General features: G+C 40.2%; 1 protein-coding gene across 4 annotated transcripts in view; it reads left to right on the top strand.

Moving 5' to 3' along the window:
• LOC120521855 (NACHT, LRR and PYD domains-containing protein 12-like) overlaps window positions 1-13984 on the top strand; it is a 1152437-nt gene that overhangs the window by 71614 nt on the left and 1066839 nt on the right. For all 4 annotated transcript variants that reach the window (XM_039743177.1, XM_039743172.1, XM_039743176.1 and 1 more), the window contains one exon: window positions 11817-11991. In XM_039743177.1, coding sequence (XP_039599111.1) covers window positions 11817-11991 — 175 coding nt within the window. The remainder of the gene's footprint in view (window positions 1-11816; window positions 11992-13984) is intronic.

Here is a 13984-nt window from a genome sequence, read left to right as displayed (position 1 = left end):
ACATACTGTATATATACACACACACATATATACATACTGTATATACAACATATACATATCTACATATATACTGTATATACACATATATATATAAATCTACATATATATATCTACATATATATATATATTAGGTGGGACTCGATTAAAAAATTAATCCAATTAATTAGAGGCTGTGTAAGAATTAATCTTGATTAATCGTATGTAATCGACACGAAATTTGCCCCAAATCGCAAATGTTTTTTTTTTAATTTAAAACGGTTTTAGTGGGCTTACAGAATCAAATAATAGACATGGACATGAATATTGTAAACTGAAGCTGTTTTAATTTCTGAAAAAAGCTTTTAAACTGCATTTGAATTCAAAACAGAAACAAAAATATCATCCCTGGTTAAAATTGGGCAGACTTAAAAATAAAGTGGTAGTTTAAGTACTTTAAGTACATTTTCAGAATAGTATTGTCTTTAAATAATAATAACCAAAATTTCAACATAAAGTGCAGTTTTCTTCTTAAAAAATAAGTCAGAAACATAAAAGGTAATTTGACCAGCTTACTCTTTAAACTCTGAGTAACATTAGCCAAAATTATTTTGTACATTAGGCTAAAACAGTGTGATCATTGAACATTTTGTAATTAGATGTATTTAGAATTACTAACGGTCACGGAAGTCCAATGATCCCCAGTAAGAGCCACAAAGTCCGCTTTCTGTAATGCATCTAATTTTGCTTGCTTTTCAGTGTGCACAAAACCATGCTTTTATCAAGGCTTCGCTGGTAGTCGAAATGATCAGTCGTAGGAACGCGCTTTATTCCGACTCTAACATTTTTGTAGCTGTGATGTGTGCATCAGTGTAATGGATGTACCAGGAAATCATGCATTGACAAAAGTTCCCGCTTGCTTGGAATTGAAAGTGTGATTAAATGCGTTATTTTTAACGCTATGGAGTACATGCATCGAAGCTTCTCAGCTGTGCTTGTGCTAAGAAAGGGAAAATTTTAAAAATAACGTAACATGATTCTGCTTAACCTAATATTTTTCATACGCCCCAAACCAAGGAGATGCTAAGGTAAAATGAATCAGGTAGCGCGTACATAGTCAGTACACCCTCTCGAATCAACCTCAATGTCGGCGTTAGAGGCTTAAGACTCTACAATTAGCCACAGCGTGTGGCTTGTCTATGCTAAAGTATGTATTGTAGATCGGGTATATATATACATTTATATATATATACCCGTACCGCAGTGGAGAAGTAGAAGTTATGAAAAGAAAAGGGAACATTTTAAAAATAACGTAACATGATTGTCAATATACAGTAATTGTTTTGTGAGTGTTATTGAATGTTGCTGTCATCAAGGATTTGATTATCATTATTTCTTTCAATCAGGCTCGTATTTGTAGGATGTGTTCAAGTTACATTCCGTGTTTGTCAATCGTTGTAAAGATAAGAGGTTTCATTCATCGATTAGTTCCTTACTGCATCAATAAACAGCTCGTCTTCCTTTTAATCTGTGATGTGACAAACTGCATGCACGGGTTTTTTTACACTGTCTTCCTTTAGCAGGACATTCACTTTTTCCACCGTGTGCTTTGTTTCCGCAGTAGCTGCACTTATGAATATGATTCTATGTATAAGACGCTTCATATTTTTTTGCTGCCTTCTCAATTGTGTAATTCGGTTTTGCTCAGCACTCTTTGGAACTGTTGCTTTTTGTCTGCGCATTGCGTCAGTTCACGTGAGCCGCTTGGTGTTCTTGCATCGAAGGTTCCCAGCTGTACTGGTGCCATCGTGTAATGTCAGCTAAGACCCGCACTTAAAAGTTTCTCTCGCAGTTTCAATGAGTTTGTGCCAAACACCACCCTGACCATCTCATCTTCCTCTGCATAAGCACAGTCCTTCACCCGTGAACATTTACCGGCAGTGTTTGTATTGGATTGCCGCTGATGGACGGCCTTATATGGGCAGGCACTAAATTACAAACGCTAGTGGCAGCCTGTCTATGAACTTAATTTAATATAAACTTACGGTTCACGCCGTGCTTTGTTTCCGCATATGCATCATTTGCTTCATAATGTTTTTCTGCCTTCTCAATTGTGAAATGGCGTTTTGTGCTTGGAGTTCTTCCTTGTTCTCTACGCACTTACGTAGGAGGCGTGATGATGTCACACGAAACTCCCCCCCACGCCATCTCCAACTCAAGACTCCATTACATTATATGGGGAAAAATAGCTTCCAGTTATGACCCTTATGCGTAGAATTTCGAAATGAAACCTGCCCAACTTTTGTAAGTAAGCTGTAAGGAATAAGCCTGCCAAAGTTCAGCCTTCTACCTACACGGCAAGTTGGAGAATTAGTGATGAGTCAGTGAGTGAGTCAGTGAGTGAGGGCTTTGCCTTTTGTTAGTATATATATATACACATACATACATACACACACATTATATATACAGTATATATATATATATATATATATATATATATATATATATATATATATATATATATATATATATATATATATATATCTAATATCTATATATATATCTATATATATCTATATCTCTGTATATCTATATATCTATCTATATATATATATATATAGATATAGATATAGATATAGATATATATATAGCAAAATACCCGCATTTCACAGCAGCGAAGTACTGCCTTAAAAGTTTTATTAAGAATAAAATTAAACCTTTTTAAACTGAGGGAAAATATGCCAATAATTATTTGTTAAGGATCTCTTTGTATACCACATTGTGAGTTTGACCCTCTGGTTGTAACATGACCAAGCTGTGCGCTGAGCTTACTCTTAAGCATGCAAGTACAGTTGGCCATGTGAACAGTAATTTTGTTTCAAATCTCACAGCTTGGATTGCTGCTGTCATAATCGGTTTGAGTTTCATGGTTTGTTTCAATTATGACAGTATTTGTAGGGCTTGTGTTGAAGTGACATTCAGCATCTGTCAAGCGTTGTAAGTATACAACCAGTTTCATCGATAACTTCACATCCAGCTTTTGAGAGTTTAAACATTCATAAACATCAAAGTATCCACTACTGAAATCATCACCTGTCAATCTGAGATGTTTAAGAGGCATTGGCGGTTGTCCAAAGGTGTAAAATATTTGGCCATTTCGGTCTACTTGAAAGCGACATCCAAACAATTCAGCGGCAGCCATCAACTCACATGCAGATGCATAGGTGAAGGGCTTAAGCATTTCACTCTTATAGTGCTCCTGTGTAGTATAATTATCTCCTGTACCGTCATCAGTCCTCACCTTGAACCTGTCGCAGTCATTCAATACATAAGACACAATGTTCCTCCAGATATCAAGAGTGAGCCTGATATGGCCGTGCAATATGTAACAAAGAGAATGGAAAAGGTAGGTGCTATCTCCGGGCATGGAAACCACTCGGTAAATGACAGTTCTTTGATCGATGGTTATCACCTCAATAGACATGTTAATGCAGGTTAGGTTGGAATGATAAAGGAAATGGGTACCTGAACAATGTAAAGTAAGTCTAAAATACCTGCACAATAACTATAATCGTAATAAATGAACAATAAAACAGAGGAGAAGCTGTGGATTAAATAAAAAGGCTGTAGTTATCAGCAGAGAGACGTGAATCCCGTGGCGAAGAAAGGAAGGGAATGTAGAGACCGGAGCGACGGACGGCCTTATATAGGCAGGCAGCCAACAACGTGGGAGGTGTTGGGATGGGGGACCCAATGCCACCTCACACGGTGACTGAGCTGCAGGCTATGGACGTATATATGTACGTAAGTAGGATTCAGTTAGCGTTGGGAACCTGCGTACCAAATTTCTTGAAGATGGGCCCATAAGTAACAAAGACTGTTGTAAAGTTCAATATGGCGGCCGACAGTGGCGTCATACCATCGAAATAAGTACGTACATCGGTTTCGGTTAGCACAGGGAAGCCGCCTACCAAATTTCGTGAAGATGGGGCCATAAATATGAAAGTTCAACATGGCGGACGTTGTCGACCATTATCGACCGTTATGACCATTACGTGCAGAATTTCGAAATGAAACCTGCTTAACTTTTGTAAGTAAGCTGTAAGGAATAAGCCTGCCAAATTTCAGCCTTCTACCTACACGGGAAGTTGGAGAATTAGTGATGAGTGAGTGAGTGAGTGAGTGAGTGAGTGAGTGAGGGCTTTGCCTTTTATTAGTAATGAATAAGAAAGTTCAACATGGCGGACGTTGTTGACCGTTATGAGTAGAATTTCGAAATGAAACCTGCTTAACTTTTGTAAGTAAGCTGTAAGGAATGAGCCTGCCAAATTTCAGCCTTCTACCTACACTGGAAGTTGGAGAATTAGTGACGTTTGGAAAGTTCAATATGGCAGCCGACAGTGGTATCATACCATCGAAATAAGTATGTACATCGGTTTCGGTTAGCGCAGGGAAGCCGCCTACCAAATTTCGTGAAGATGGGGCCATAAATAAGAAAGTTCAACATGGCGGACGTTGTCGACCGTTATCGACCGTTATGACCGTTACGCGTAGAATTTCAAAATGAAACCTACTTAACTTTTGTAAGTAAGCTGTAAGGAATAAGCCTGCCAAATTTCAGCCTTCTACCTAAACGGGAAGTTGGAGAATTAGTGATGAGTGAGTGAGTGAGTGAGTGAGGGCTTTGCCTTTTATTAGTATAGATAATATACAATGAAAACATACATTTGATCTGTATCTTTAACAGCCAGTGTAAATTTATAGTACTTGTAAAAGTTAGCTTTTTTTTTTTATTCAGTTTTATTCTCTCAATCATGTTCACGATACCACCCATACCACCACCACCACCACCCCAGATCTGACGCTGTTAGTTTTTATTTGAAACTGGGAATAATTGTAGATGTGAGTGGTGTTTTGAGACAATGCAACTGTAGATTCCCTGATCTGGAGGGGAAAAAAGCTGACACACAAACTCTGGTGAATCTACCTTCTTCATATTTCACCGTCACCTGAATTTTTTTTATTCAGTTTTATTGAGTGTTCCTGCTCACGCTGAATTAGTATGCACCTTATGGTCCATGATGTCAAAGCTGCACTAACAAAAAACTGAGACATAGGTATATATGATATTTGGAATTATTCATTTTATGACCTGTATAGTACATTTTACAAAACGTAGCACTGATGCAACATTATTCATATAAATTTGCATGCCTTCCCTTCTTGCAGTTTCTTTTTTGCCCAGTCTCCACATTTTGGTGCATGGTGCTGTTTCTTTTGTACTCCAGTACATGCTTTGGAAAGAATAGTACAGAGAGGTCAGTTCAGTGCTATATGCAGAATCAAATATTAACAGTTTCCATACACCCAAGGACCGCCCTTCCTACATTTATAACATGTGTACTTGTTGTAATGTACACACTTCTCTCTATACTGTGGTTTCTATTACATTGAAGAGAGCACCTGAAACTGACCGAGTTTATTTTTCTGGGAGATGGTGGTGGTCTTGAAACAGAAGCTTGTCGATGTTGCATCCTCTCTTTCTTTTTCCATCACCTTTACTTGTAAGAAGCAATGCTTAAGTTCTTCTGCAAGGTGAACAAAGAACACTCTTCTTTTCTTAATGGACCCGTGCATACCTTGTACAGTACATGTGCATTGATCGCCGCCTGGTCAAGCATATTGTAGCACACAGCAACCGGCCACCCGTGTGTTCTTTTTTGCACTGAATAAGCTCACACCTTTTACTCCATGATGTCAACACAGCACCGGGGAGAAAAAAGAAAGAGACAAAGAAATGTGACATTTTGAAGAAATCATTTTATGACCTGATCAATACCAATCAGAAAACATCATAGCAACTAATGCAATATTATTTGAAAACAAACAGCGTCAGATTGGGCTTAAATTTATGGTACTTGTAACTAAAAGCGTCTGTTTAAATTTACACCCGATCTGACACTGTTCGTTTTCAAATAATATTGCATTATTATACGCTAACTTCTACAAGTATTATAAATGTACACCGGCTGTTACAGACACAATGAAATGTATGTGTTTATTGTATATTATTAAGAAAAAGAGAAGCTCACTACTCATTACGGTAAATTTATGAGGCAGCGAGGATCGAACCGGCCACCTCTTGATTACAAGAAAGATCTTACCACTGCACAATGGAAGCTGTTGTATTATACTTGCACCTTTTGTCAAAGTGTTTATTTGATATGTGGACTTCAGGCTTCACACATTATACAGTTCATGACTACATTTTGTCATTTATTACTAAAACATGAAAAACATTCGTTTTAACGATGTGTTTACATAAATTGTTGTAGACATGGAACACACATGAAATGTAAGCGTTCCAAATAATATATATTATTTCCCTATACAACTCTGGGCAACTCACTCCAAGGTAAACACTGAGCACTGAGGTTCTTCTTTGTGAATTGAGCCACGGCAATGGGTGGGAAGAAGGTTTAGTAGGCTGCTTACTGCTTGTGTTGATCGACACATTTACAAGACCAAAGACTCTGACGGAGAGGTGTAAAGGGATTTAAAGTGGGGCGGAATTACACGTTTTTTTGGTAGCTTTTGGTAAATCTAGTGTTAAGTGTGGAGATAGTTGAGGAGCAGTCGAACAGGTTTAAACAGGTTTTACATGTAATGCAGGACAGGTACACTTTAAATGAGTGAATACTGAGATAAAAAAGACAAGCTGCAAAGGAAAACGCAGATGGATAAAGCATATAAGACTAATTACTTAAATGTGAATCATGGGGCATATGAGAACATGAGGCCAACCATTAAGAAGAAGGTTAGGGAGGATAAAAGGCAGAGAAGAATACAGCAGATAAGGCGAAAGAAGAGCCTAAGAGATTCTTTCTTTCAGCATTTTAATAGTAAATGAACAGTCAAGAAGAAGGTGAAGTGCATCAGGATTAGTAAAAGGGAATTAAAAAATACAGACAGTGAAATAGCAGATGTTCTAAATGCTAAACTGGCGGAGTGGTGGCTCTAAGGCTAAGGATCTGCTCTAGCAATTGGAAAGTGGCCAGTTCAAATCCCGAAAACACCAGAAGTGACTCTTGGGCCCTTGAGCAAAGCCTTTTGTTTTGTCCTGGGTATGATATTAATCTGCATCCAGCCCTGCAACTAGGTCCTCCAACTCACAGAGAAAACTTGAGGGATGGTAGCTGGACTGGTACTTTAGCCAATGGAAAATAAAAAACTCACACTGTTCGATTGTGATGTTGAGGTGCCATGTATTGCATGGCTGCACTCGGGTCAAGTGGTGGGTTCAGCAGCGTGCTGTATCAGTACATGCTCCCCAGCCTCCCCTCCTCCTAGACTTGCAGTTTTCTGAGGTTTTCACATGTGAGGAAGTAGATAACCTCCCAGTGGTTACAGGGACTACAGGTGGCACTAAGGGATTTGGAAATTGTAACGAGAGAAGTGCTGAAATCAACAAAATCACTAGGACCAGATAATATTTACCTTTGAGTTCTTAAGCAGGATAATGAGTACAGATATAAACAAAATGCATATTTTTAATGTCACTGTGTACTAGAGAAATTCTGAAGGACTGGAAAATCTCATTATATAAAAAGGGTGATGGGCAGATCCAAGCAACAATAGGCCAATAGGCTTAATATGCATCATAGGAAAATTAATTAAAGGAATTATTAAGGAAAAGATTGAACAATCAACATGGGTTCAGAAGAGGTTGGTCATGTTTTACTAACATGCTGGAGTCCTATGAGGAAACAACAAAATGACATAATCAGAGTGGAGCATATGATATTATTTATCTTGACTTTCAGAACACATTTGATGAGGTGCCACATGAGAGGTTTGGCATCAAACTAAAAGAAGTGGGAATTCAGGGTATGGTGTGTAGATGGGTGCAGAATTGGCTCAGACATGGGTAGTAGAGGGTGTCGGGTCTAGGAACTTTATCAGAATTGGCTGATATTAAGATAGGTGTCCAGCAGGGGTCAGTGCTGGAGCTGCTGCTATTTTTCTTATATATTAATGATTTGGATAGGAATATAAAAAACAAACTGGTTAAGTTTGCAGATGATACCAACATAGGTGGATTGGTAGATAATGTTGAATCATCACATAGGGACTTAGACAGCATACAGGTTTGGGCAGATTTGTGACAGATGAAATTTAATGTCAGTAAATGTAAAGTATTACACATAGGAAGTAGAATTGTGAGGTTTGAATACACAATGGGAGGTCTGAAAATCGAGAGTACACCTTGTGAGAAGAATTTAGGAGTCATAGTGGACTCTAAAGTATAACCCAGCGACACAGAGGATGCACAAACCAGTGTGTTTCTCCGTGTTGGTCCCAAGCCCAGATAAATGGGGAGGGTTATGTCGGGAAGGGCATCCGGTGTAACATTTTGACAAATCAATATGCGGACAACAATACAAATTTCCATACCGGAACAGTCAAGCATCGGGTTAACAATAACCGCCAACAGGGTGCTGGCAGAAAGTGGGCTACTGTTGGCCGAAGAAGGAGAAGAGGGGGGAGACGTGTCCGGAGGAAGATAAAGAGAGTGGAACTGAGGGTAAGAACTTTGAATGTTGGCAGTATGACTGGTAAGGGGAGAGATATAGCAGATATGATGGAGAGAAGGAAGGTTGATATATTGTGCATGCAAGAGACTAAACGGAAGGGGAGTAAGGCCTGGTGGATTAGAGGTGGATTCAAATTGTTCTATAATGGTGTGGATGGGAGGAGAAATGGGGTAGGAGTTATTCTGAAGGAACAGTATGTCAAGAGTGTTTTGGAGGTGAAAAGAGTGTCAGGCAGAGTAATGATTATGAAACTGGAAATTGGAGGTGTGATGATGAATGTTGTTAGTGCATATGCACCACAAGTTGGGTGTGCAATGGGTGAGAAAGAAGATTTTTGGAGTGAGTTGGATGAAATGATGAACAGTGTTACCCACGGGACAGAAAATGGTGATTGGAGCAGATTTTAACGGGCATGTTGGTGAAGGGAACAGTGGAGACAAGAAGGTGATGGGTAGGTATGGTGTCAAGGAGACGAATGAAGAAGGTCAGATGATAGTGGTTTTTGCCAAAAGGATGGACATGGCTGTGGTGAATACGTATTTTAAGAAGAGTGAGGAACATAGGTTGATGTACAAGAGTGGAGGAAGATGCACACCGGTGGATTACATCCCTATGTAGAAGAGTTGATCTGAAGGAGACTAAAGACTGCAAACTGGTGGCAGAGGAAAGTTTAGTTAAGCAGTATAGGATGGTGGTCTGTAGGATGATGTTGGAGATCAAGAAAAGGAAGAGAGTGAGGGCAGAGCCAAGGATCAAATGGTGGAAGTTGAAAAAGGAAGACTGCAAGGTTGAGTTTAGGGAGGAGGTGAGACAGGCACTGGGTGGCAGTGAAGAGTTAGCAGACAGCTGGGCAACTACAGCAGATGTAGTAAGGGTGACAGCAAGAATGGTGCTTGGTGTGACATCTGGAAAGAGGAAAGAGGAAAAGGAAACCTGGTGGTGGAATGAGGAAATATGAGAGTTTACAGAGGAAGATGATGGCAAAGAAGAAGTGGGACAGTCAGAGAGATGCAGAAAGTAGACAAGAGTATAAGCAGATAAGGTGCAAGGTGAAGAGAGAGGTGGCAAAGGCTAAAGAAAAAGGCACATGATGAGTTGTATGAGAAGTTGGACACTAAGGAGGGAGAAAAGGACCTGTACCTATGGGCTAGACAGAGGGACTGAGCTGGGAAAAATGTGCAGCAGGTTAGGGTGATAAAAGATAAAGATGGAAACATACTCACAAGCGAGTAGAGTGTGTTGAGCAGATGGAAAGAGTACTTTGAGAGGCTGATGAATGAAGAGAATGACAGAGAGAAGAGGTTGGATGATGTGGAGATAGTGAATCAGGAAGTGCAATGGATTAGCAAGGAAGAAGTAAGGACAGCTATGAAGAAGATGAAGAATGGAAAGGCCGTTTACAGCAATTGCACAACCTATAGAAAAAGGCCATTGTTATTACATACCTATGGAAGCATGGAGGTGTTTAGGAGAGATGGCAGTGGAGTTTTTAACCAGATTGTTTAATGGAATCTTGGAAAGTGAGAGGATGCCCGAGGAGTGGAGAAGAAGTGTACTGGTGCTGATATTTAAGAATAAGGGGGATGTGCAGGACTGCAGTAACTATAGGGGAGTAAAATTGATGAGCCACAGGATGAAGTTATGGGAAAGAGTAATGGAAGCTAGGTTAAGAAGTGAGGTGATGATTAGTGAGCAGCAGTATGGTTTGATGCCAAGAAAGAGGACCACAGATGTCATGTTTGCTCTGAGGATGTTGATGGAGAAGTTTAGAGAAGGCCAGAAGGAGTTGCATTGCATCTTTGTGGACCTGGAGAAAGCATATGACAGGGTGCCTCGAGAGGAGCTGTGGTATTGTATGAGGAAGTCGTGAGTGGCAGAGAAGTATGTAAGAGTTGTACAGGATATGTACGAGGGAAGTGTGACGGTGGTGAGGTCTGCGGTAGGAGAGACGGATCCATTCAATGTGGAGGTGGGATTACATCAGGGATCAGCTCTGAGCTCTTTCTTATTTGCAATGTTAATGGACAGGTTGACAGACGAGATTAGACATGAGCCCCGTGGACTGTGATGTTTGCTGATGACATTGTGATCTTTAGCGATAGTAGGGAGCAGATTGAGGAGACCCTGGAGAGGTGGAGATATGCTCTAAAGGAGAGGAATGGAAGTCAGTAGGAACAAGACAGAATACATGTGTGTAAATGAGAGGGAGGTCAGTGTAATGGTGAGGATGCAGGGAGCAGAGCTGGCGAAGATGGATGAGTGTAAATACTTGGGATCAACAGTACAGAGTAATGGCGATTGTGGAAGAGAGGTGAAAAAGAGAGTGCAGGCAGAGTGGAATGGATGGAGATGAGGGTCAGGACTAATTTGTGACAGACGGGTATCAGCAAGAGTGAAAGGGAAGATCTATAGGATGGTAGTGAGACCAGCTATGTTATATGGGCTGGAGACGGTGGCACTGACCAGAAAGCAGGAGACAGAGCTGGAGGTAGCAGAGTTAAAAATGCTAAAATTTGCATTGGGTGTGATGAGGATGGACAGGATTAGAAATGAGGACATTAGAGGGTCAGCTCAAGTTGGACGGTTGGGAGACAAAGTCAGAGAGGTGAGATCGCGTTCAGAGGAGAAATGCTGGGTATATGGGGGGTGGGGGTGAATTATGAGGGAAGCTGAAAAGAGCTGAGTCTTTACTGTTTAAGTAAAAGGAGATTAAGAGGTGACATGATTGAAGTGTTTAAAATTATGAAGGGAATTAGTACAGTGGATCGAGACTGTGACTTTAAAATGATTTAAAAACATGGGGTCACAGTTGGAAACTTGTTAATGGTAAATTTCATACAAGCATTAGGAATAAGCTAACAAGTAGTGTTGAAGACAGTTGGAGTTTATGGACCCACAAACCTAAACGACTTGTTATTTTGGGGGATTTAGGAGGTATGACTTTGTAATGTTCTAATTCTCCTAGCCCTATAAATGTTCATAGGACCTGCACTCCCTCAATGAACATTAACAGGTGTCAAAACACAAAGGACCTGGCAAAACAAGCATCCATACAACATAGAAATCAAACAATAAACAAAACTGATAAAAATACCTAATTATACAAATAATAAGCTAAGAAAACAATAACATAAGTTGTAGTAATCAGAAGACCAAACATGACCAATAAAGGACATAAAGAAGAAATTTACACAAAGCCAGAGACATTAGTCCATCTTAAACATAACATTTTTTTTTGTTTTTCAGATGGTGAAAGTCAAAGAAGAGCCTGAGGCGACAGAGTATGTGGAGTCCTTCATCAGTGAAGTAATGAAGAAGGACAAAATGGCGTTAATCAGCCTGTGGGAGGTGCTGGCTGAGCAACTTGAAACATTCAAATCACCAAACCTCATAACATTAATGGAGGAGGTGACAGAAGCAAGTAAGTTGAAAGAGTTTTATTCACAGTAAAATTCTCAATGTCCAAACATACAAAGAAGTGAATTAGATGGAAAAACACAATACAAAATATAACTTTGTAGACCACCTGCTTTATTCATTCGTACAGGTTTCTCTTCACAGTAATGATAGGACCCATGAGTTCCACAGAGGCACCTGTAACTCCCCTGATATCATTAAGTCATAAGTTCAGTCTTGATTTTTCCGTAACAAACTGATAATCACAGGCTCATTTGTCCACCTCTGTCCAGGCCTTTGCAGACTTGTTGTCAGGTCCCTTTCATTTGACTGCTAAGAAGGTCATTTCTTTTGTTTTTCATCTATCAATGCTGGAGATTTCTTTTTCCTTAATATCCTCAACTGTTTTTCCTTTCTTATGGCCTCTGCTTCCATGCCAGGCAGTTCATGACTTCTACAACAGGATATTAGGAAAGTTAAAAGTCATTTGAAAAGAAATATCACAGAAAATGAGGACGACGATCTAAGGAGATTCTGTCAGTATTTTAGGAGTAAATAATAGTCATGGAGGAGGTGAAGTGTGTCGCTGTAGGAGGTGTAGGATGACGGAGCAGAACATTTCTTATATTCCTCTTCTATGCTAAAATAGCTTGTTATGTTACTTGGCTACTACAAAATGTCCCTTGTCTATTAATGCAACGGCATTTGCTTAAGACTTACCTGGAGAATTTGAGGATTATTATAAAGTATAAAAAGCTCTGTGGTAAAAGTGTTGATTTTTCTTCAGTGGTATATTACTTAGCTGAGTGTGTTTTCACTTATAAGAGATCAGAATAATTTTAAATTCAATCCTTTAAACACTATATATGAAGCTTATACAAGCATACCTCACTATAATCTTAACATCAGAAGTGTTAAAATAGTATATGAGGTCCAAAGCAGCTGATTTCAGGAACTGGGTACCAAACTCCACCCAATTATAGCTGTTCAGCTGGACGAGTGAGTTATCAGAAGGATCGGAGAAGTCAGACCAGTAATGCTTTGAGTCACAACTGAAACTTCAACAACTTGGACATCAACCTTTGTCTGTTTATAGAATTGCAGGATGATCCAGAGCTCCTTAGGGACAAACTGACAGAGATGGAAGTAGATTCATACCTGGTGGCATGGATCATGGACTATCTTACAGACAAACCTCAGCATGTGCGTCTCGGGAACTGCAGGTCTGACATTGTGGTCAGCAGCACAGGAGCGCCACAGGAGACTGTACTTTCTCCAGTCCGGTTTAGCCTATATACATCACACTTCCAATACACCTCGGAGTCCTGCCAAGTGTAAAAGTTCGATGATGACACTGCTCTCATGGGCTGCATCAGGAGTGGGCAGGAGGAGAAGTATAGGAACCTAATCAAGGACTTTGTTAAATGGTGCGACTCAAACCACCTACAACTGAACACCAGCAAAACCAAGGAGCTAGTGGTGGATTTTAGGAGACCCAGGCTCCTCATGGACCCTGTGATCATCAGAGGCGACTGTGTGCAGAGGGTGCAGACCTGTACATATCTGGGAGTGCAGCTGGATGACAAATTGAACTGGACTGCCAATACTAATGCACTTTGCAAGAGAGGACAGAGCCAACTATACTTCCTTAGAAGGCTGGCATCCTTCAACATCTGCAATAAGATGCTGCAGATGTTCTATCAGACAGTTGTGGCGAGCACCTCTTCTACGCGGTGGTGTGCTGGGGAGGCAGCATAAAGAAGAGGGACGCCTCACGCCTCGACAAACTGGTGAGGAAGTTAGGCTCTATTGTAGGCACGGAGCTGGACAGTTTGACATCCATAGCTTAGTGGCAGGCGCTGAGCAGGCTTCTGTCAATCATGGAGAATCCATTGCATCCACTGAACAGGATCATCTCCAGACAGAGTAGCAGCTTCAACGACAGACAGCTGTCACCATCCTGCTCCACTGACTGACTTAGGAGATCTTTCCTCCCCCACACTATGCGACTCTTCAAT

The sequence above is a fragment of the Polypterus senegalus genome, chromosome 2, assembly GCF_016835505.1.
Source record: "Polypterus senegalus isolate Bchr_013 chromosome 2, ASM1683550v1, whole genome shotgun sequence".
Taxonomy (NCBI): domain Eukaryota; kingdom Metazoa; phylum Chordata; class Cladistia; order Polypteriformes; family Polypteridae; genus Polypterus; species Polypterus senegalus.
Note: the sequence above shows the minus strand (reverse complement) of the source record. Positions and strands in the feature narration are given on the sequence as shown.